At 42.8% G+C, this 21,797-nt stretch overlaps 3 protein-coding genes across 3 annotated transcripts; 1 reads left to right on the forward strand and 2 right to left on the reverse strand.

Annotated features, from left to right (window-relative positions):
• Positions 1–2,819: 2,819 nt before the first annotated feature.
• Positions 2,820–4,854, reverse strand: LOC143004834 (sterile alpha motif domain-containing protein 3-like). Its single transcript, XM_076155990.1, has 4 exons — positions 4,285–4,854; positions 3,945–4,103; positions 3,735–3,827; positions 2,820–3,143 (listed from the first exon to the last, which is right to left on the reverse strand). The coding sequence occupies exons 1-4, from the start codon at positions 4,831–4,833 to the stop codon at positions 2,823–2,825; spliced, it is 1,122 nt and encodes a 373-aa protein (XP_076012105.1). The 5' UTR covers positions 4,834–4,854; the 3' UTR covers positions 2,820–2,822.
• Positions 4,855–10,578: 5,724 nt separating this feature from the next.
• kif28 (kinesin family member 28) lies at positions 10,579–21,309 on the reverse strand. Its single transcript, XM_076156224.1, has 26 exons — positions 21,062–21,309; positions 17,359–17,550; positions 17,078–17,128; positions 16,763–16,915; positions 16,640–16,675; positions 16,423–16,542; positions 16,115–16,222; positions 15,857–16,011; positions 15,492–15,603; positions 15,297–15,364; positions 15,032–15,174; positions 14,842–14,963; positions 14,534–14,685; positions 14,097–14,220; positions 13,827–13,962; positions 13,542–13,660; positions 13,219–13,326; positions 12,969–13,061; positions 12,702–12,827; positions 12,523–12,593; positions 12,113–12,247; positions 11,702–11,868; positions 11,402–11,496; positions 11,189–11,321; positions 10,934–11,067; positions 10,579–10,787 (listed from the first exon to the last, which is right to left on the reverse strand). The coding sequence occupies exons 1-26, from the start codon at positions 21,113–21,115 to the stop codon at positions 10,629–10,631; spliced, it is 3,066 nt and encodes a 1,021-aa protein (XP_076012339.1). The 5' UTR covers positions 21,116–21,309; the 3' UTR covers positions 10,579–10,628.
• On the forward strand, positions 18,095–20,950 carry LOC143004422 (E3 ubiquitin-protein ligase TRIM39-like). Its single transcript, XM_076155284.1, has 2 exons — positions 18,095–18,220; positions 18,788–20,950. The coding sequence occupies exon 2, from the start codon at positions 18,797–18,799 to the stop codon at positions 20,453–20,455; it is 1,659 nt and encodes a 552-aa protein (XP_076011399.1). The 5' UTR covers positions 18,095–18,220; positions 18,788–18,796; the 3' UTR covers positions 20,456–20,950.
• Positions 21,310–21,797: the final 488 nt, after the last annotated feature.

Genomic DNA, 21,797 nt, shown 5'->3' on the forward strand with positions numbered 1-21,797 from the left:
TCAGCCGTCTCTCACTGGTGTGTGTGTTGTCTTGGTGACCAGTTCAGTTAATTAGAAGCACCTGTGTAACAACTTCACAGCCTCCGCGTGGTCCAATCAGCACACAGCTGCTTTGCACTTCTGTTCCAAAGCGGACTGGTGTGGAGTGGAGCGGTGCTGCAGACAGAGACGACACAGCAGCAGGTCAGTCACGTTTCCTCATGAAATCAATCGTCGCTACTTTACTTTCATGTTGTTAAAAGCTTTGCTACCCCTGCTGAATGTTGATAAGAAAATAACTGCGATTTGAGAAGGAAATAGTCGGGGATGAGACTTCAGGCATTTTTTCTCTCTTTCACAGTAATGAATCTGAACCAGCAACCACCCGGTAAAGTAAGTAACTTTTCTTTGTGGTAAAATGTTTGAAATCCGAAGTTTTACTAGTCTTTTATACGCGTGATGCTTTTTGCACCTTCTGCGCACCCTCGTGGCAAAATGTACACGTACGAAAACAACCACTAAATCATACAGATCTTTTCAGGGTATTTCAAAGATAAGCGACAAAATTTATTTGATTGCATTGGTATTTTTTATGTAGTGCCAGATACTCCCTCTGGACACCTTCATTTAAGATTTAAGATACTTTATTAATCGTCATTTTGCATGCAAATCACAGGCAATTGAAATTTATCTTGCACCCCCTCATATCACACACACACAAACGCATGCATCACAGAGGGGGTGCAGGGCAGCCATTATACGGCGCCCGAATGGCCATAAATGCCCCATTGACTGCCATTAAAACCACGTTTTAATCTTACTGCCATTACTGTATACAATTATGCGTTCTGTAATGTCAGCATTTCATTTGGAAGAAAAGTAGTGATATTTGACATTTTTACTGTATTCCACCAGATACCATTTTCCAATTGTAGGCCGATGCAGGAAATTCTTGTACTTTTGCCAGTTATATTATGTTTTTAAATCAACATCTGACTCATCAATGTGAACATTTATTGAGCAAACTTCAACAACAAAGAGAACAGAACATATGACATATGAACAGATTTGAAACAGAAATATCCAAGTTAGTTTAGTTTATTTTCAACAGCAGACCAGCAGATCCTGCAGCATGTGACCTGGTGCTCTCTACAAATCTACCTGTTACACAACATTTTTTTAACTAGCACACACCTCTCCTTCTGGTCAAGCTGGTGGCAGCAGTGGCAATGGCGGTGTCAGTGGCGGCTGTACACTTGGGGCACTTTCTCCGCTCGATCTGTGAGGACACCATGGATTTCCCCAGCTCCTGCAAGAATAACCTCCGTCTGTGTGTTCTTTGCTGGTTCCAGGAGCGATCCACAGCAGTGAACAGCACAAAAGCGTTGAAGGCAGAGACGTCGATGCAATTGAAGAAGAGGACAAGAGGCCACGCCACCCTTGCAGCGATTGTAGTCGACGATGATTTGTGGTTTCTGCTTCTCATCCTGATGTACAGCTGGCGCCCAGTGTTTGCTGCTCAGGAGGACATTACTTCCCTGCCGCCAGATGTAGCTCACTGCTGTGATGGTGGTTGTGAATGCAAACGGAGGTGAGAAAAAAAGAACACTTTATTTGATCCCCAAGGGGGAAATTCTGTTCCTCACTCCGTTGTTTTTTTGATAGACCAGTGGTTCCCAAACTTTTTCTGCTGGGCCCCCCCTTTGTAGATGAGAACAACATCATCGCCCCCCTTGCACTGTAGGGGTCTCAGAACCAGTCATATTGTTTAGGATCCTGCACTGGGAAATGCGTTTGTAGGGCAGAGATGTGAGCTATCATACAGTATGTACTGTGTGATGATTTGAGGTTCTCAAGAGTCTGTGTTTTCCTCGACTCGCTGCTCCCACAATTCCAGTTTTCTTGTGAATTATGTTATTTTATCTGCCAGATGTGGAAGGTGTACACTGTAAATTGTAATGAGTTCAATTTACTTAAAAAAAGTCAGGAAAAGCCTCAAAACCTCCAAGTAAAGTAGCTAATTCATTTTAAGGTGTTATAGCTGAAAATAACTGTGTTTAGACAACTCAGATAATGGCAGTAAACTTGAGTGAAGTTAACTCAAAATCATTAATTGGGTTAACTATAAAAATATAAATTCAGACAACTCATACAATGGCAGTAAAGTTTGAGTATAGTTAACTCAAAATCATTAGTTAGGTTGACTATAAAATGTCAATGTTGACTACTTAAACATGTGAGTTACGTTAATTAAGCAGTACTCGTAAAAATAAGTTATCCGTACAAGTTTAAGCGTTCACATTACTAGCAAAATATCAGGAAACCGATTGCCTTGATATGTTCAAGTAAGCTGAACCAAAAGTGATAAGTTATTGAAACGAAGAGACAACAGTTTGAATGGAAAACAAAGTTTAGTTATTAAAGTTTTGTTGTTCTGAACACAAATTACAGGGGTTCTCACTTTGTATGTAAAATAAACACTAGACTTTTCAGAAATAAAAATGACACTTAAAGTGCAATGAGGCTCCGTCCCACAAAAAAACAAAATAAATAGAAATAAAAATCACTTTTCCAATAAGGGTAAAGGTAAAGTTTTGTTGTTCTGAACACAAACTTCATTAGTTTTCAGCCTGGACCCTTTTCTATTTAACTTTTAAATACAGGAGTTCTCACTTTGTATGCAATATAAACACTAACTAGACTTTTTCAGAAAAAAATGACAGTGAAAGTGCGATGAGGCTCCCTCCCACAAAAAAAGAAATAAAAATCACTTTTTCAATAAGGGTAAAGGTATCAATGTGACCCATAATGTCACATCACATTCACATCATGAACACATTCACTCACTGCATCAAAAGATTTTTGAGTGATTGTATTTTTGGTTTTAGGGATTTATGTCCAAGTGAGAGAAGCACCCTTTGCATGAAGTCGAAGGTGTACTTCAGTTGTTGAGGGTACTCCAAATTCAGAGCGTAAGTAAGTCCAAAGAGCAGGCACATGGCATGTGGAAGATTTCCAAGGTCATTCATGACAATTCTTCCTTCCAAAATAATTGCAGTACCTGAAGACTCAAGGTGCAGTGAGTCAGGGGAGGCCTGTCTGTCTTCAGGAATGATGGTCAGGATCCCAATGGGGGTGTGAGACATGTCTGGGTCTTCACAGTCCTAACAACAATAGCAGCAATAACACCAAATTACATATCAGATGTCAACTTGAATTTTTATGGCAGAAAACACAAGACAGCCACTAAAAGTACAACATAACACTTCTTCATCACTGCGGCTTCTGGGCAATGCACTTGCTACTACCACAGGAGGCTGATGAGTAAACTACCAGTGTAGTACAGGAATGTGTACACTTTGCAGCTGTCACACCTATGGCAGTCCACTCATCAGCCTCCTGTGACAGTATAGCGAGCGCATTTCCCAAGAGCATCACCGATATACAAGTGTTGATGTTGTTGCAAGGGAAAGTTCATAACATTTAAGGTCTAACTACGTTGCACTTCATACGGTCATAAGAGATATCAGTAGAACCCCTCTAGAGAACTGCGGCTGAATCCTTTTGAGAGACAGCAGATACCACAAAGTGTTCTGATTGGGGATAGGTCATCAGTGCATCACGTAAGAAGTACAGTAGCACTGATTCAGGCTGAGGGGTAGAACAGTAACTAAAACTAAAGCTATCAAAGTAACATAAGGAGCAGAATTAAACAGAATGAACCTGTGGTGTAAATTGTAATAAAGACGACTTACAAAGCATGTCTTGAAGAAGTCTGTGTTCTCCTCTCCAAGGATCACAGGAAGGCCACGGAGGACTGCTGTTCGCTTCGCAGTCATATCTGTACTCTGAAAAATCATGTCAAACACACATCACTCCTGTGGTAAAGAACAATCAATTAATAGCTCTGCACACACAATGGGGTTGTGTATTTTGTTCCCCACATGATAAAAAAAAAAACTTACCTCTGGTCTGACTTGTTGCAGATATTTCTGAAGTTTCTGGCCAACACTTCCCCCTTTGCTCTTGAAAATCTCAAAGAAGTGAGGGATGTATTTGTCAAGTTCTTTGAAGAATTCTGTATTTAGGTTTTTGCTTGACAGGCGACAGAACTCTGCCACAATCTGAAGGAAAAGTATGACAAATTAATATTTAAGATATAGTGATATTGGACCTCTTAGGACTACTTTTCACTAGCAGGACGCCAAAGCTAATTCTGTAAGTTAATAAAAGATGTGACAAACAATGAATTATATGAGAAATAAAAAACTTAATGCATAAAAGACAGGAAGAGTTTTAAGTTACCTGACCCTCTGTAAAGAGTGCTGGCCACCTTTCCATTATGTCCTTCACTGGAGGCTCCAAGTTCACCAACTCTTGTCTTCTCAAGGCAAAAGTAGAGTCCGTGTTTTTGGTTATCAGAGCAGCAGTTGGATACAGTTTCCTCATCTCCTCTACAAGTTCCTTTCGTTTGGACTCTATACTGGTCTCATCTTCACCATCAGGGAAATTGGGTAGAAAATTGATTTCAAACCGTTTGGGTCTCTTGATGCTTGTTTGAGAAGCTTGGCCTTTTCTTTTCCTTTCATTTACGGCCACATCTGTACATCCAGCTTGACGCAGTTTGGTCCGGTAGTTGCCCATTTTGAACTTAATACTATTTTTCCATCCGTTACATCCATTGACAGAACCTGGCTCAATGAGACATGGATGTTTTTGAATCAGTGCAGTTGCAACATCATTGAATTCTTGATCACTGGGATATGCCTTGAAGCTGTGAATTGCCTCTGCAAGCTTTTCAAGTATCTCGTGCTTCATGTCCCTGGGTACTTGTAGATATGTCTTGTCTGTCATATACCGAAGATTTCCCTGGCGTAATCTGTACTCGATATTAACAGGAAAATAAGGAATTTCGAAAGTGTCTGGCCATGGAGATCGAGTAGATGACCGACTTTCAGGGGAGGGAGAGAGGATCTCTGTCATCCGTGCTGGCTGTACTTGGTGTGGGGGTTGGAACCAGAACGATTATCTTAAGGGTGGGTTTGTCAGGCAGGTCAGTAATGTCAGTGAGGTTGACGAGGGCGCATTATTGAAATCAGGATCCTCATACTGGATGGAGAATTTATACTGAAGCCCTAGCTTCTCCTCAAGCTGTTCAAAAAGAGAGTCAAGTGTATGTGGTTTCGCAGAGAGTGTAATTTTCCTGATGTCATTGTCATTGACAATTATCCTTAGTGTAGTCCTCTTCTCGATTGTTGGTTGTGATTCTAGAGGATTAAAAAAAAATACAATAAAAAAAATCAGTTATGACACTTGACATCAAAATCAAGTGACATCAAAATCTTCAGCATCCAATCAGCATAAAATATAGTGTTTAAGGGTAACAAACGTTCTGCCCCTGATTCTGTAGGCTGCCAGAGGAAAGGGGTCACGTAGATCAGAGAGCATGTTGACTGACATTGATGACACATGACTGCAATGTTTTGAGGGAAGATTAGCAAGTGCATCTGGGCACTTTGGAAGTGCCCAGAGGGTTGGCTATCTCAAACTCATCAATGTAAAGGCCAAGCACAATCCTTAAGGTCTCAGTCTTAAAAAAATAATTCCCGCGATAGTGAGTGCCATCTCTGTAAGTGTTGTATCCATCAACAGTGCACTCATGTGTAAGAATTTTATCTAGAACATCAGCTCTGTTTAACAGTTTTTGTAACATTTTTAGAATTGGCACATAAGAGAGTGATTGTAAGTCTTTTTCGAGCTTGTATTCAACTGGCATGACCGTAGGAAATTCCCTCTGAAAATATGATTCTCTTCTACTGGCTGTGGAGAGTGACTGGCCAGCATCAGTCATTTTCAAGAACAAGTTATTCTCTTTGACAGCATTTACAATCTGTCTCACGACTGAATTGTCACTAACACCATGTTCATTGAGAATTTGCTGAATGGCACTACGCAAAAGGGGCTCTGAGAGAAGAACAAGCTGATTTAGTTGTTGAATTACCTCCTGTACTGCCATGTCAGATAAATGCAAGACTGCCTGCAGTTTAAGAAAGAGTGCGGCTAAATTATGCTCAAGTTGATGCTGTAAATGATCCAAATTTTTGATTTGAGCTTCTGCCATTTTGTCTTGGTCTGTAGGATCACTAGAAAAATCCTCAACTTCTTGCACATCTTGTGACACGCCTGGATCTGAATCAGGAGGTGTGCTGCGCATGGCAATGTCAGGCTTCAACCGCTTCTGATTGGGAAGCCGATGTTCTTTGCATTTATGAGCATTAAATGTTGAGTAGACATTGCTCTCAAAAATGCAGTTTTCATATGGACACCTCACAGTTTCCTTATTTTTAAGATGTTGGCGCAAATGGGACAAAAATAATGAGTTCTGTGCAGGGTTCTTCAAAATTGCAAAGAGGACAATTGAATATCACAGGGATTTCATCAGCTCCACTCGTCTGTCCATCATGTACTTCTTGGGAGTGATTTCTTGTTAAATGCACTTTGAGGGCATTAAATGATTTAAATGAACACAGACAATCTGTGTGGAGGCATGGAATTGGAGTAGTTCTTGCGTAGCTTCCATGTTTTAAGCGGTAGTGCTTGAATAGTTGAGCCCTCTTTTCAGAAGAAAACAAGCAGTACTTACACTTCCAATGCATAGATGGGTGTCTGCAGAAACCTACAAAAGAAGCAAAAAAATCAATCATTTCAACTGTAATTAACTCATAGCACAAGCATAGATTACGGCTGTACAGAATATCCTTTTCTGGGCTTCGAGGCATCGGCACTAATCAGCAGCGAATATATGTGTGGGGGGCTGGGGGGCTGGGGGGGGGGGCTGGGAGGGGGTCTTGCCCGGGAGGGGGTCTTACCCGGGTCTTACTGTTTACTTTACAGAAGAAAAAACGAGGATTTGACTATGACCACACAAAAATACGCCACTAAATAAACATTAAACATAAAGTTAATCTCCAAACCTAGACTTAAATTATATGGCAAAGCTAACGACTATAAGTTTGCTACATAGAAAACCAGTGAAACTTACCGTGACAGTACTTAGCTGCAGCACTCGCCGTGTGGTTGACGGTTTACCGCTTCAAACTTCGAAGCACGTGGTCACCTGTCAGTTGGGCAACTGCGCATGTGCGTAGAACGAGAGCTGCCGAATGAAGCCGAGATCCTGCTGGATATGCATATGCGTCTTGCTCACTCATACCTCTAAGTACAGGTTACTTGCAGCTGATGAGTTTGATTACTTGCCTCAGTAGAAAGTTGTCTTTACTAAGTTTTAGTGAGGATAGTCAACAGAGTAAGCTGGAATGAGTTAAGGTCACTTTTCTTTTAAAGTAAGATTTACAATTACATTTTACAGTGTATGTTGGTCCCTTGCATCTTCAGATTTAGTTCGTTCAGTTTCTGCAACATGTCACTGAGGTATGCAACTTTCATGAGGAAGTTATCTCTAAACTTGAGGCCAAGTTCATTACACTTTTCCTCCAAAAAGACGTGGATCGCATCTCGCAGTTCAAAAACCCTGGATAGGACCTTCCCACGTGACAGCCATCGGGCCTCGCTGTTGGACAAAACTGCTGTGTGATGGGCGCCCATTTCCTCACACAGTGCAGAAAAAATCCTGGCTTTGACAGGTCGTGTTTTGATATAATTTACTGTGGCAACGACGTCAATCATTATGATGTTCAGCTCGGGACTCGGCTGTTTAGAAGCCAGCGCCTCTGGGTGTATATTAGTGTGTCCACTATACATTGGGGGGGAAACCCGCGCTTGCAGCCCAGCTCGTATTCCAGCCTTTGCCTCTTTCAAGTAATTGTCAACTATTTTAAACAGTCCATCTGCAGTGGCTCTGCTATTAACTTGTTTGCAGAAAACAAATCATCACCATCTATGAATCTGATGAAAGATATTAGTAAACAGCAGAGGTGGACAGAGTACACAACTTCACTACTTGAGTAAAAGCACAGATACTCCTTGTCAAATATTACTCCAATACAAGTTAAAGTAGCTTAGTCAAAATATTACTTAAGTAAAGTACTAAAGTATTTGCTTAAAAAAATACTTGAGTAAAAGTATCTCAGGAAACACAGGAAAGGAAGATAGCTTTATTGTCATTGTACATGTTTATAGCTCAAAGTACAAATACAACAAGAACAAAACAAACAATTACATAAAGGCAAGAAGCCTCAGAATTATATCAAGTCTGTGCAATCAGCTTTGCCTCTGATTTAAATAACAAAGATTATAACATTATCTCAAGTTAAGCTACTCAAACATAAAGAAGTCCTTATTCAACTTTAACAGAAGTTGATTTTCGAAGTTGTGAGAATCAATTCGTCCTCTTCTAGGGCTGAAGATAAGTCCAGCTGCACTGAACAGCCTTTCGCAGGCAGCAGAAGCTGGCAGGGCTGTGTTCAGCTTGAGTGACAGACTGGATAGTCAACTTAATCAACTGCACTGCAATAGTTGCCATATTTTAAACCGTTTAAAAGTGGCAACTGTGATACTACCAGCTCATAAAATTACGTTTAAAATGTTCATTTTAACCAGCATTAAGCTAGCTAACTTCAGTAGCTACTTTACATACCGCGACATGCTTTTTCAGGTTTGAAGAAGAGTTTTTGTAGGCTGTGATGTAATTTGTTCGCAGTAAGCACAACAAACATTTAAACTGAAACGAATCAGTTTTGGTGACATTAATCTCAAACATGGGTTTCAGATAAGGCCAGGGGTGCTCGGCAGGAGTCTCTCCATGTGCTTCTTCCTCCATTGTCTGGCATGACGTAGTAGAGGTACGGCAATACGACTAAGACAAACCATACGCGAATCGGCAGAAACAGTTTTTTTTTTTCTCAGAATTTTGAGGGGGAAAAAAAAATAATAAGTAAGCTCAAAAGTAACGAGAGCATCAATAAAAATGTAGTGGAGTAAAAAGTGCAATATTTGTCCTTCAATTGTAGTGGAGTGAAAGTATCCCCCAAAAATAATACTCAAGTAAAGTACATATACCCAAAAACTGTACTTAAGTACAGTACTCAAATAAATTTACTTTGTTACTGTCCACCACTGTTTGTTGTTGTTGTAGGTGGCTGCCTGCTTAAACATTTCTCAATCTGTTATGTCAAAGCAGTCTTGAAGAGCAGAGGAGGCCCTCTTGGATACGCTCTCTTGGATGCATTCTGAATGGAAGCGGTTAGTTGCGAATTCGCGACAATCGGCATCAAGGGGTTAAAAGACGGGGCGCTTCGATTATAACCGGTGCCACTTTTGTAGTTTTTACGGTAATGGTTTAGCGAGGAAATCGCACAGACCATTTGCATGCGAGTTAAGCCATCCCACGGGATACTACTCAGCCAATCAAGTTTTTGCATTCCAGGCAGGAAACATTACCACTCTACAGTGCAGACAGGGGAGAGTTGGAGGCAAGTTAAAGATGGTAGAAATAATTAAAAAGAGTGATACAGGTAAGAGAAAACAAGTAGACATACAGACGACTGAGCCTGAGAAAGGGAGACAAATATGATGCTCCAAAATAAAGGACAGCAGAAATAGAGTATTTAATCCAGATTGGGTCATTTCGGTTCATACTTCCCACTGGGCGCACTAAACCAGTGTCTCTGGTATAATCAGAAACGGTGGCACAAACTGCCAATGTAAAATTATGCATTATGAGACAAAACGCCGGTTTTGAACAAACATACCCGCTAAAATCTGAAGTGAGATCACAGAAACTAAGTGGTCTCAGAGCCCAATATGAGCAGAGTCCACCAGGATCCTGAGGCACACATTCACTGCCCAACAAAGTGCTCAGGAGTGTTCCCTCAGAGCTGCTGGGATTTTGGACTTTTTGTTTTGAGATTTATTATCTGGGAAACTGGTTGAGACTGTTGAGTCAATATGTGAAACAGAAAATGGGAAATTTAAGCTTTTGTTCCCTTCATTTAATGTTTGTTTGTTTTTTTTAATTTAAGCACTTTAATTTGAACATCCACAATTTTCACATTTTATTTTATATTTATACTATACTTTGAAATGCAGCCCTACTTGTACATAAATGTTCTGTTACCTGTCAATAAATGTTTTTGAATTGTACTGAATTCATTTGATGTGACAGTCAGGTATTGATTACATGCAGATGCTGATACAGCTACTAGGCTACTTAAATCAATTATATATCTCGCCACCGGTAAGACATGATCTACCTAATGTACCTTTGCTTCAAGAAATGTTCTCTAACTGGACCCCTTTAAATTTTAGTTGAATACCCCTGCTCTTGGTCTTCTTCACCATTCAAATATCAAACTCAGAATATTCAGGACATTATTGCTTGTTCAGCATTCAGCAAAACCTTTCAGCAATTGCAATCACAGCCCATTTTGTACTACTTTAAATGTTGACCTGAACTCTGTCAAAACACTGAAAAATTAATGTACTGAAATAGTGTGTTACTGCTTCAGTTGATTTATCACACAAACTGAAACAAACACAAAATGAATCTTACTGTTGGAAGAGTTAATTATAAGCTGTCAACGTCAAATCATTTTAGTAAGCATATTCATTAAGATTTCTTAAGACGGTCACTGAGAAATCTCCATATTCCAACTCACACCAGATCCAAATTAAAAATCAAAATCTGTCAATCATGACCAGACTCCTGAACGTTCCCGCTTCCTGCGGACAATGGCGGCAACATCCTGTTTGAGCGTGGAGACGCTCTGTTCTAGCAGGTCGGAGAAGTCCTTCAGCAGGCGGCTCTGTTCGTATACAAAACGCCTGAACCCCAGCAGGTCCGACTCCTCCTGGAAACACACACGTGCAGCGACAACAATTACATAACAGACACACACAAATTTATCAGCTGTCGGTATTAGAACTGATTCCCCACAGTCGGCACTAACATCTGCCTCATCTACATCTGCTGCAGAAAGACCAAACGCACACGTACACTGGGCCTGTGCCTGCGCAGGCGCTGCAGCTGACCTCTGACTGAGGTCATGCTGTGGTAGAAAACCTTGAGAGCACGAGCAAATTCTGCATCACAGCTGGGACGCACAGACCGACCACGCACACTCTCCACACCTGAGGCAAAGAGGTGGAAAGAGAAAGAAGCCATGGACCTCGAGATAAAATTCAGGTTCGAATTTACTGAATGGACTTTGAATGGTGAGAGAGTGTGTGTTTGTGTGTGTGGATGTGCTACCGTTCCTGGCTGAGTTGAGTTGCTCTCTTAGAGTCTGGTTGTCCTTCCTCAGCGAGGCATTAACACTCCTCAGTTCCTCCAGGTCCTGCTGAAGAGCACTCACTGAACAGCTGAGATCTGCTGTGCCCTCTGGCTGCAACACACACACACTACAGGCTTCCTTCGAGCTGCACGGTAAAGTCAAAGTAGATTTGAGCAGGAATGCAAACTCACTACAGCATCTGTCGGGCCTTCCTCGTCTATGATGAAGATACCCTCTGTAGTCATCCTCACTCCCTCCATGGATGATGTTAAGTCAGTGCAACCCTCTGAAAGAAATTAACAGTTTTAATGACACTTTATTGCATAATGATACATAGATGTTACCGATTAAGATGAACATGGTTGTGCAAAATGTTATTAAGATCTAATTTCATTGTAAAACAACAAATCTCTACAAGACTAAGAAAGGCTTTGTGGAACCACATTTCTCTCTCTCGCCCCTCAGTTATCGATTCCTCCATTCACCCTCACCTTGAAGGCCCCACAGCTCCAGCACGACGGCGCTGCTCTGCAGGTAGGCGAGCAGACGTTGGGAGGTCCGGAGGGAGGTGAAGTGAAATCTGTGATCCAGCAGAGGGTTGATGTTGTGCCACGCGGCTGGAGTGTAGAGAGGCCGGCCACAGTCAAACAACCTGAAGCTGAGTGTGGTGGCAGGGAAAATAAAGTAGATGAGAAGAAAGTAGCACCTTGTAGGCTTGTGTCATACATATAATACATGCAATACTAACCCGAAGAGAAGAATCATGTTCCTAAACTAATCCAAGAAGGCAAGTTAACCAGCAAACATCACAGACACACGTAGTTTCACTTTCTCTTTCCTTATACTTTAAATCCTCTCTACCTCCACTGCTTCTACACAGCATGTAGTATCATGTGCTTCACCCAATCTGGACCCCTCTGTTGCGGGCCTCTCTGATCCATCGGAGGCCACAGCACTGTTCCAGAACCAGCTGGAAATCCAGGCGTCGACCTAAAAACTCTGACGGATCAATCAGGATGTCGTCTTCACCCAGTGAGCTGAAATATGGAAAAGCAATTTAGTGATTTATCTTACCGTACTTGTTCTACGTACTACGTGTGTGGGTGAGGCAGTGGCTCAGTGGGTAGTGCTTCCGCTTGGGAACCGGAGGGTCGCTGGTTCAAGCCCCTGCCGAGGTGCCCCTGAGCAAGGCACCGAACCCTCAATTGCTCCCCCCTCTGCGAAGGGTGGTAATGTAATGTAAGTCGCTTTGGATAAAAGCGTCTGCCAAATGATCGTAATGTAATGTAATGTGTACGTGTGTGTGTCATACACTCCAGAGGAGGTGCAGGGGACCAGCTGTGCCTGTAGAATGGCCTCCTCTGTGCCCTCTGACCCCAGCACCTGAGGGCAGGGAATATAAACCAAAGACCACTCTGTATTCTATCACCACCTAACACACTTTGTTTACAGTATGTCTCTCTCTCTCTTTCTGTGTGTGTGTATGTGTACCTCTAGTTGTTCTTCCAGAGCGATGCGGAAGGCCAAAGACTGAAGCCAGAGATGAGCGCTGCCCAGCAGCAGCGGCTCCACTGGATCCCAGAATGGGTCTTTGTCTCTGGGCAAAGCAGCTGCTCTCTAACAGCAGGAAGCAAGGGCGGGTCCAAGTAATGAAAACATGTGCAACTGTACACTGGATTATTTTTATGTCTGTTATTACATCAAACTGTTGATTATTTGTCTGTGTCTTAGTCAGTTGGGAATAATTCCAGCAATTACATCGTCTCCGCTGTGCTCGGCTCGATGCTGCTGGTAGACTTCTTCCATCAGAAACTTGCGGTTCACAAACTTGGTCTTGGACCACATCCACACCTGGAGAGGGACGCCATTGAAACACCAGACACCTCTGACAACTACAGTTGTAACACAACTCAAAGGTGTGTTAAACATGGCAGAGTAAGTGTACGTGCAGTAATATCTTTTGCCATGTCGTGTGTGTGTTTTGTGTGTGTGTGTGTGTGAGACAGACCTGTTTATTTCCTGCAGAGGTGACTCGGACAACTATCTCTTTTTCCAGATCGTGTCCTTTGGAATCTGACAGTGCCAGGTTCTTGATCTCCAGCTTAAAATCCACCCCCTACAAACACACACTGTGCTTGTTACTAAACAAACACAATACCGACCATAATCAACCCTCCAAGCATTAAACACACTGTACTCTGATTGAATCTGAATTATATCTAAATCTGTCCGATTGCAGACGTTCTATGGACACAAAGGAAAATCCAATGACAGCGTGTGTGAGAGTGATTGTGAACACTTGACTTGTGTGTGTGTGTTGCAGTGTGATACCTTACTCAGCTCCTGGCTCATCTGGTTGGCTTCAGCCACCATGGGCATCAGTTTGATGTAGTCGTAGAAGACGGCCAGCAGACTGGGGTCTGTCTGCCTGGACCCAGCACTGGACTCACCTGAACACAAACATACAGTATATACACAGTAAAAACACACTCAATTTCATATGAGGCGACTGATAGAGATTTGCATTTGTTGGTCACAGCTTCCCAATAAGCAGAGATATGTGTGGTGTGTCATCTCCCCCTCCCCTCCTCCCTTGCAGCAGCTGAGCCTCCTCACCCAGGTGGATGCCCTCTGCAGCAGCAACCTCAGACTGGAAGTAGTCGTAGTCATAGCGACTCCAGTCATCTCCGCCCCGCTCTGAGGGATAGCCAATAAACAGGTAGGTACAGTTTGACCCCAGAATGAGGCGATCCTAAGAAAAGACAGAAAGAGTGTGTAGATCATTCTAACATCAACAGGTCAGCAGATGTGACTTTATATCACTGATCAGTCAGAGAATCACAAATTCAGATATTTTTTTGTAACAAATCTGAAAAGAAAACCCACCAGGTGCTGCATCTCGGTTGTCTCAGAGACAGTGTTGCCGTTAACAATGACCTTTGCCCCTGCCAGTGGAGTCATTGTTACTCTGCGCTGCTCATTCCTGAACACAGCATGCCGCTCTTGGATCCTGGCAAACATGAAGATCAAATTCTGATTAGAAACTTAAATCATCTAAATCAAGCTGCATCATTTTTGTCATGTACTGGAGCTCAACCCAGAATGCACTGGGAGGAAGGAGAGACATAGAGCAGAAAGAGAGACAATACACATACTGAACCTATGAAGACTGAGAGCTGCTGTGCAATAGTGTTGTGCAATATGTGGAGATACTTACTGCTCACTTGTCTTGCCTCTGGTCATTGTAAACACACAGTAGCTTGTGTTGTGTTTGTGCTGCATTATTCCTCTACACAGTGACCTGATCAACCTGATCAACTCACCCCAGGCCTTTGATGGAGATGGATCCTGGAGCGGAATCGCACAGCCCAACATCCCATTCACCCTCCTGGATGAAAAGCTTGACCACGCCCGAAAGCTGAGCATCTTCATTGATGTTCACGATGTAGGGGTGCATCTGCATCATCCTCCTCTCCTGACAGTGAAGAAGAGGAATGGAAAGGTAGAGAGAAAAGACAGTTAAGCTTTGTGCCTGTATGTACCCAACTGTGTTTAATGTCTGTCCTCTGTGTGTATCTAGTATATCTATCAACATCTAGACATATTGGGGCTCCTGAGTGTGTGTGTGTACCTGTGTGATGTTAGCATACTGTTGTTCCCAATCCTTCAGCGCCTCCTGCAGGTGTTGTTCCCACAGCGTCTGTATGGCTCTGATCTGTAGCTCATTGTGGGTCAGCAGCTGGCGAAGCTCCTCTGGACACATTCAAACACTCTCACATGATTCTATCTCAGTCTAATCTAATCTACTGAGTTAGCCTTACTGGTCTCGTCATCAGCTCTGCGCCCCTCATGCCCCAGCCGGCTCAGTCGCTGCAAGAGCCTGGCGTTCTCGGCCTTTAGCTCTTTAACCAGGCGCTCAGTGGGGCTCTCATTCACCACTGCACGATTCTGGATACGCTTCGCCCTGAGAAAGAGAGACGAAGGAGAAGTAGAGAGAGGAGCACTTATTTATTTATTCATTTGGTGGTAACATAGATTCGGGGGGGGGGGGCCTAATTGAATTGTCATGAATGGTTTTGTTTGTACCGCTCAGCATAGCGCAGCGTAGAGAGAGACTCCTCGTAGCAGATATCAGCAGGGCTCAGGGTTGCAATCTGTTGAAGGATTTAACACCCAAAATAAAAATGGCTTTACTCTCCATTAAATACTGAAATAAGTCAGGTAGTCATGAGGAACAACACCAGAGTATGTTAGCTTCTGTTTGTGTAATGTGTCAGATACCATAACAGTGCGGCTGTTGCCCCCCAGTGCAGACTGCAGCAACTTGGTGAGAACTGAGTATCTGTAGGGAATGTGGACTACCTTCTTCCCTACTGCCACATCAGCCAGAGCACTGTAGGAGAGGAAGAGAAATAGGAGGAGGAGAGGTGTTTGGGTCATTTCTATTTCATCTTAGTCTAAAATAAAAGCTAAGGATGAATTTATGTCTATGCTAGCAAAGCATAATTGTACATTTACAGCTATTGTGGGCCATCTAAGCTGGGGGCCCCTGGCAGACAGTTTCCCAGCCTTGTAGCTAAGTGCGACCAGGTGAACAGGACAGAACTAAAACTGAACTGACATCAAAACAAAAACAGCAAGCCAACCTGATGACGTTGCCCAGTGTGGTGAGGCTCAGGTTGATGGCTGTGCCCTCTTTGAGTCGGTCGGCCTCTGAGCCTGAGGAGCGCTGACGCTCACTGCCTGCCAGGTCCACCAGGTTAATGTTGGACTGCTTAGTGATACTCTCTTTAGAAAATATCTTGAATGGAAGTCGCACTGATTTCAAAAACAGAGTGTGTGGAGATCTGATAACACAGTGACACACGCATGAGATGAATGCAAGAGCCAGCAGGGCAGATCACCTGTTTGAGCTGGAGGATGATGAGCATGTGCGAGCGACTGCTGTTGGCGTTCATGTGAGTGGCTGCAGTGGTCCGAGTCCTGGTCCCCTGTTCCATCAACTGCTCCACCTACACAACCATCAAAACGTTGATGAATATAACAAGTTCCATTATTACAAAATGCTTTGATTAAAACTGGTTGCTTCCCAATCTGTCATCAAACATCTGTAGGAAAGGTCCTCTCTAAACACACAGACAGACAGACAGACAGACAGACAGACAGACAGACAGACACACACACACACACACACACATCCATTCATCTCTACCTGTGGTGCGCTGTCACAGGGAACTGTACGAAGACCCTCTACATAAAATCCCCTTTGCTGTTCCTCTCTGACTCTGAGCCCGCCGGGGATACGAGACCCCCGGGACAGCAGGTCAATCACCTGCACAGAGACAGACAGAGATGAGGTCATTTACCAAAGGAATCAGCTCTTAGGCAGTTTGTCTATTAAATCCAAAGCTGTATTACCCTAATCATACCTGCTCATTGTAGATTTCCAGCATACTGAAGAAGATCTATGTAGAGATTCATAAGAATTGTCAAAGTCACAGCATCACACCCGTAAATGAAACAGTGTGCTGGTAAATGATGAAGTCTGCTACCTGGCACTGTCTGGTATCCTGGTTTTCCCTCATAGCCTGAAACAGTCGATCACAGAGTCGAGGCACCAGACCTTTATTTGGCCCGTAGCCCACCATTGAGTAACTCTTCCCTGACCCAGTCTGTCCATAGGCCATGAGTGTGGCATTATAACCCTGCAGGCATAAACTCACAACTAAATATTAGTACTGAAGACAAACCTCAGAATTGTCCAGGTTAACAATTTTTCAAACAAAGTCTGCTTAGAGGCAAAACCAGCCTGAGCTGCACAATATAAATGTGTGAGATTGCAGTATTAACCATTTGTCGGCTGTTACCTGCAATGCATTCTCCAGTATCCCTTCTCCCAGGTCCTGGAACACACTGTCCTGGAGGACAGATAATACTGTATAAGATCCAAATATTGCTTGAATGCACCATGTGACCCCTCAAATATCACTCATCTCTTATTTTGGTCAATTTATACTATTTAATAAAGAGTCAGTGTTCATTTAATGAGCCTATCTTTTGTATCTTCTACAATGTGCTCTGCTGTATCAACGCCCCACCTGCTGATTTTATACAGTTTTCTCTGTTGTGCTCACTGAGGGTGCCTGACCTGATCAGCATATCGGCCCCCCGGCTCTTCAGGTAGATAGAGCCCGTTGCGATCTCTTATGAAGCCGCTGTGGGACCAGTAGGCGTAGTCAAAGGAGAAAGAACGCTGACTCTGGTTGTCCCGTGGTTCCTGGATAGTGATGGAGCTCGACACCATGGACACAATACAGCGACTGGCAGCATCTCTCTCTCTCTGATTAGAGAGAGGAGGGAGGAAGATGAGAGAAACGTCAGGGTGATATGACTGTCTACATAATCAGGGGTTAAACATGTCTCCTAGGGTTTTTGACTGGTAACTGTGTGTGTGAGTGAGTAAGGGAGTGAGTAAGAGAGAGAGTTATTTTAGCTTGTAGTTACTTTGCAGACTGACATTTGATAAATTAGCTGTTTTCTGGGTAAAAATATCGACCTGACAGCATCAATATGCACTGACACTGTCAATATAATGATGATTTTTATATATGTATATATATGTATGGATGTGTGGAGAAACTTCCACTGACACGTGGAAAAGGTTGTGGAGTTTAAAACCAAACTGAAGTTTGAACAAATCAACAGCTGAAACTCACATTGAGTCTGAATGCAGGGAAAAGAAGTCAAAACTGTAAAAAGCAACAATGTGCTTCTAAAGAACTGTTGTTGCTTTGCTGCTGCAGATGAAACGCCTGTTACTGTAAGCGCAGCCAAATCTGAAAAAGGAGGAGCAACAAGAGGGGAGGACGAAATCTGATGGTCAGGATCCTGAAACGAAACAGAAAGTGAGTCAGAGCTGAAGTCAACACGACTGAAGGACAAGCACAACTGCATCTGAGCCTTTAAAGGAGACTAAAGGAGAAGCACAGCAGAGTCTGAGCCAAACTGTGGTGAGTAGTTTCACTGTGTTTAACCAGCAGCATGTAGACTAACGCTTCACTGCACTCACATTCCAAAGCTTCACTGCACTCGGTCCATGTAAAAGACTTTGCTCATATTCCAGAGGTCAAGCTGTGGTGTCAGGTGGAAGGCAGCAGGGAAAGTGACACACGCCTCTGCTCCATTTAGCCCAGTGTCAGATTCCTGGGCATGCGTGAAAAGTAAAACTTTAAAAGAATCAAGCAAAAAGACAAAAGCTCTATTTCTGGCCTGATCATCAAGCTAAGATACTGTCAACATCAGAGCTAAGTGTTAGCATCTTACATGCCAACTGTATTAGCATCCTGCTAATTTTAGCATCAGCTTCATTTCACAGCACAGCTGAGTCTGACAACACTCAAGACAAACATTTGTTACGTAACATTCAACAATAGCCGCCTCTCTTTTTGCGCTCTTACAAGAGCTACCTTTGATGATACGTTGATATGAGCTTTAAAGACTTTCAGACTTTTATTGATTTCAAACAATGTTTGTCTAATTATAGTGTTGTTTTCCCTCATTTTCATGTTTCTTCTCAGTACGCAGACATGGCTGCTGCCAGCTCTCTACTATCTCAGGATCAGTGTCTGTGCTCCATCTGTCTGGACGTCTTCATTGATCCAGTCACCACACCATGTGGACACAACTTCTGCAAAACCTGCATCACTCAACACTGGAACTGTAATGTCCGGTGTGTGTGTCCCCTTTGTAACGAGGCTTTCATCAGAAGACCTGAGATGAAGGTCAACACGTTCATATCTGAGATGGTTGCTGCGATCAGACAGTCGGCTGAAAACCATGCAAGCAGAAGATCTGAGCCAGCGGACAAACCAGGAGATGTTGAGTGTGACATCTGCACAGGAACCAAACTGAAAGCCATAAAGTCCTGCCTGAAGTGTGAAGCCTCCTACTGTCAGGCTCATCTGGAGCCTCATCTGACAGCAGAACGCCTAAAATCACATCAGCTGATCCAACCTGTGGCCAACCTGGATGACAGGATGTGTAGGCAGCACCATAAATCTCTGGAGCTCTTCTGCAAGACCGACCAGATGTGTCTATGCGTGCTTTGCACTGTTTTGAACCACAAAAACCATAGCTTCGTTCCTCTGAAAGAAGCATATGAAGGAAAGAAGGTTGAGCTGGAGAAGTCAACGGCTGAAATTCGGCAGAAGATCCGGCAGAGACAAGTGAAGATCCTGGAGATCGAACAGTCAGCAATGTTAAACAGGCAAGCTGCAGGCAGAAAGAGAGCAGAAGGAGTTCAAGTCTTTGCCGCTCTGAAGCAGTGTGTGGAGAAAAGCCAGGCTGATTTCATCAAGACCATAGAGGAGAAGCAGAAGAGTGCAGAGAAACAGGCGGAGGACTTCATCAAAGAGCTGCAGCAGGATATCTCTGAGCTGGTGGAGAGAGCTGCTGAGTTGGAGCTGCTCTCACACACTGAAGACCACCTCCACCTCCTCCAAAGCTATCCATGTATCTGCACTGCTCCTCCCACCAAGGACTGGACATGGGTCAGAGTCCATCACTGGTCACATGAGGGGAGCCTGGTGAAAGCTGTGGCTCAGTTGGAGGAGACCATCAGTAAAGAGGTGAAGAAGCTGCTGGAGGTGGAGCTGAAGAGGATCCAGAAGTTTGCAGTGGATGTGACTCTCGATCCTGATACAGCTCATCCCAATCTCATCCTGTCTGATGATAAGAAACAAGTTCACTGTGGTGATGTGACGATGTATTTCCCAGACAACACACAGAGATTTGATACAAGTCTTTTTGTTTTAGGAAAGCCAAGTTTGTCCTCCGGAAGATTTTACTACGAGGTTAGTGTTCAAGGAAGAAGTGGGTGGGAGTTAGGTATGGCCAGAAAGTCGATCAGAAAGAAGGGAGAAATCAGGCCAAAGCCCCAGGATGGTTACTGGACTGTTGGGTTGTGGAATGGATGTATATACTACACTGTTGATGACTTTCCTGTGAGTCTGAGTTTAAAGTCAAAGCCAGAGAAGGTGGGAGTGTTTGTGGATTATGAGGAGGGTCTGGTCTCCTTTTATGATGTGGATGCTGCAGCTCTCATCTTCTCCTTTACTGGCTGCTCCTTTCTTCACAAACTTCTCCCAATTGTCTGTCCTTACCCTAATGCAGATTATAGCTACTCCCCCCCTCTGATCATCTCAGCTGTCTATCAAACAGATCATCTTCTCTGTCGTACAAACTAACAAATGTACAAATGATGAGCGGTTCTGCAGTCTTTACTTTGACTTTTCAAATACAATAATAATAATAATAAACCTCATTATGTTAAGCTCACTGATGATTTACGTTGCTTTGCCTCTTGAAGATTTTTTCAGACTTCTCATTGATGATGTGCAAATATATCAAAATACTGGATCTAATTTCATTATTTCAGCATTAAAATCCTTTAAAATGTTTTGTTTGTAAGAAGTCTACAGTAAAAATCATTTGAAAAAGTTCCATACAGCAACATTACAATCTAGTTCTTATTACTTATAAGCAATTGAGATTAATCATGAATTTAATCTCTTATACTTATGTCTATTTTTCCATCTGAGACATCATATTTTCTTTATATTGTGGCTAGTTTGTCTTTTGTCATTTTTTACATAGCAATAAAGTCACTTTACTCTGTAACTGTAACTATTGACATATCTGAGTGTATCTCAATGGACAATGAAAATAACTAAATAAAATCATCAGCATACAGTATGAACACATTGTTATGAATATTTACGTATTCAACAAAAGGAAATAAAATGGAAAATACTTTGTAAACTCATCATGTAGTAAATGTCACACACACTGACCTTATTAAATGGACGAACTCTGACGGCCACTTTGACACAGTCCTTGCTGTGCATGTTTGACGCTTTGGCCCCTCATGGTGCAGCAGCTCCGGTCTGCTGAGTGACAATCCCCTCAGAAACAAAGACAGATGCATTATGGGAGAGCAAACCGTGTCAAGTTACTGATCGACATGGGCACAATGAGAGCAGCTCGACAGGGAAACATGCCTGTATAAGACAAAGTTATGAATTTGTTCAAACTGTATTTTATTGTAACATTTTATTGAAAACAGGAAAGAATACTTTTGAATCCAGATCAACAGAATCAACAGATTCAACAGTAATTAAGGTAAAGAATTACTACCAAAAATTTGCCATAACTTCAAAACCAAGCGTTGTGTCTTTTTGTCCATGTGTGAAATGTTTGGTTGAGACCTTTCTTTTATTAATCTTCCCTTTCCCTTATTTTGAAGTCTTTGAGTCTGTGGATGAACAGGTGGTTTCACTTTCACCTTTGTCTTTGAATAATACAGCAGCCGCAGAGCAGGGAAATAGGAGAGCCCCCCCGGGCACGCACGTACGCATGCACGCACGCACGCACGCACGCACACACAGGTTTCCATTTTGGATGGGGACCGACTTTCTAATCATCACATGTGGGTACCACCCTTTCTAAAGGCTTTATAGGCTTGAAATAAGGTATCAGGTATGCTAGCTATATTTTTGTTATCTTATACACTAGTTCAAATACCAGAAT

This window comes from Genypterus blacodes, unplaced genomic scaffold (genome assembly GCF_046128005.1).
Source record: "Genypterus blacodes isolate CSIRO-AG114 ecotype Tasmania unplaced genomic scaffold, CSIRO-AGI_Gbla_v1 ptg000067l_1, whole genome shotgun sequence".
Taxonomy (NCBI): domain Eukaryota; kingdom Metazoa; phylum Chordata; class Actinopteri; order Ophidiiformes; family Ophidiidae; genus Genypterus; species Genypterus blacodes.

What these genes read in the sequence shown, in the direction of transcription:
- LOC143004834 (XM_076155990.1), bottom strand. Translation starts at nt 4,833, where the DNA reads ATGACAGACAAGACATATCTACAAGTACCCAGGGACATGAAGCACGAG. An exon ending in TGCAACAAGTCAGACCAGAG is followed by an intron (nt 3,828 to 3,944) that starts GTAAGTTTTTTT and finishes ATGATTTTTCAG; the next exon opens with AGTACAGATATGACTGCGAA. An exon ending in ACTTCTTCAAGACATGCTTT is followed by an intron (nt 3,144 to 3,734) that starts GTAAGTCGTCTT and finishes TATTGTTGTTAG; the next exon opens with GACTGTGAAGACCCAGACAT.
- kif28 (XM_076156224.1), bottom strand. Translation starts at nt 21,115, where the DNA reads ATGCACAGCAAGGACTGTGTCAAAGTGGCCGTCAGAGTTCGTCCATTT. An exon ending in GGGGCCGATATGCTGATCAG is followed by an intron (nt 17,129 to 17,358) that starts GTCAGGCACCCT and finishes TCTGTCCTCCAG; the next exon opens with GACAGTGTGTTCCAGGACCT. An exon ending in ACGCTGCGCTATGCTGAGCG is followed by an intron (nt 15,175 to 15,296) that starts GTACAAACAAAA and finishes TCTCTTTCTCAG; the next exon opens with GGCGAAGCGTATCCAGAATC.
- LOC143004422 (XM_076155284.1), top strand. Translation starts at nt 18,797, where the DNA reads ATGGCTGCTGCCAGCTCTCTACTATCTCAGGATCAGTGTCTGTGCTCC.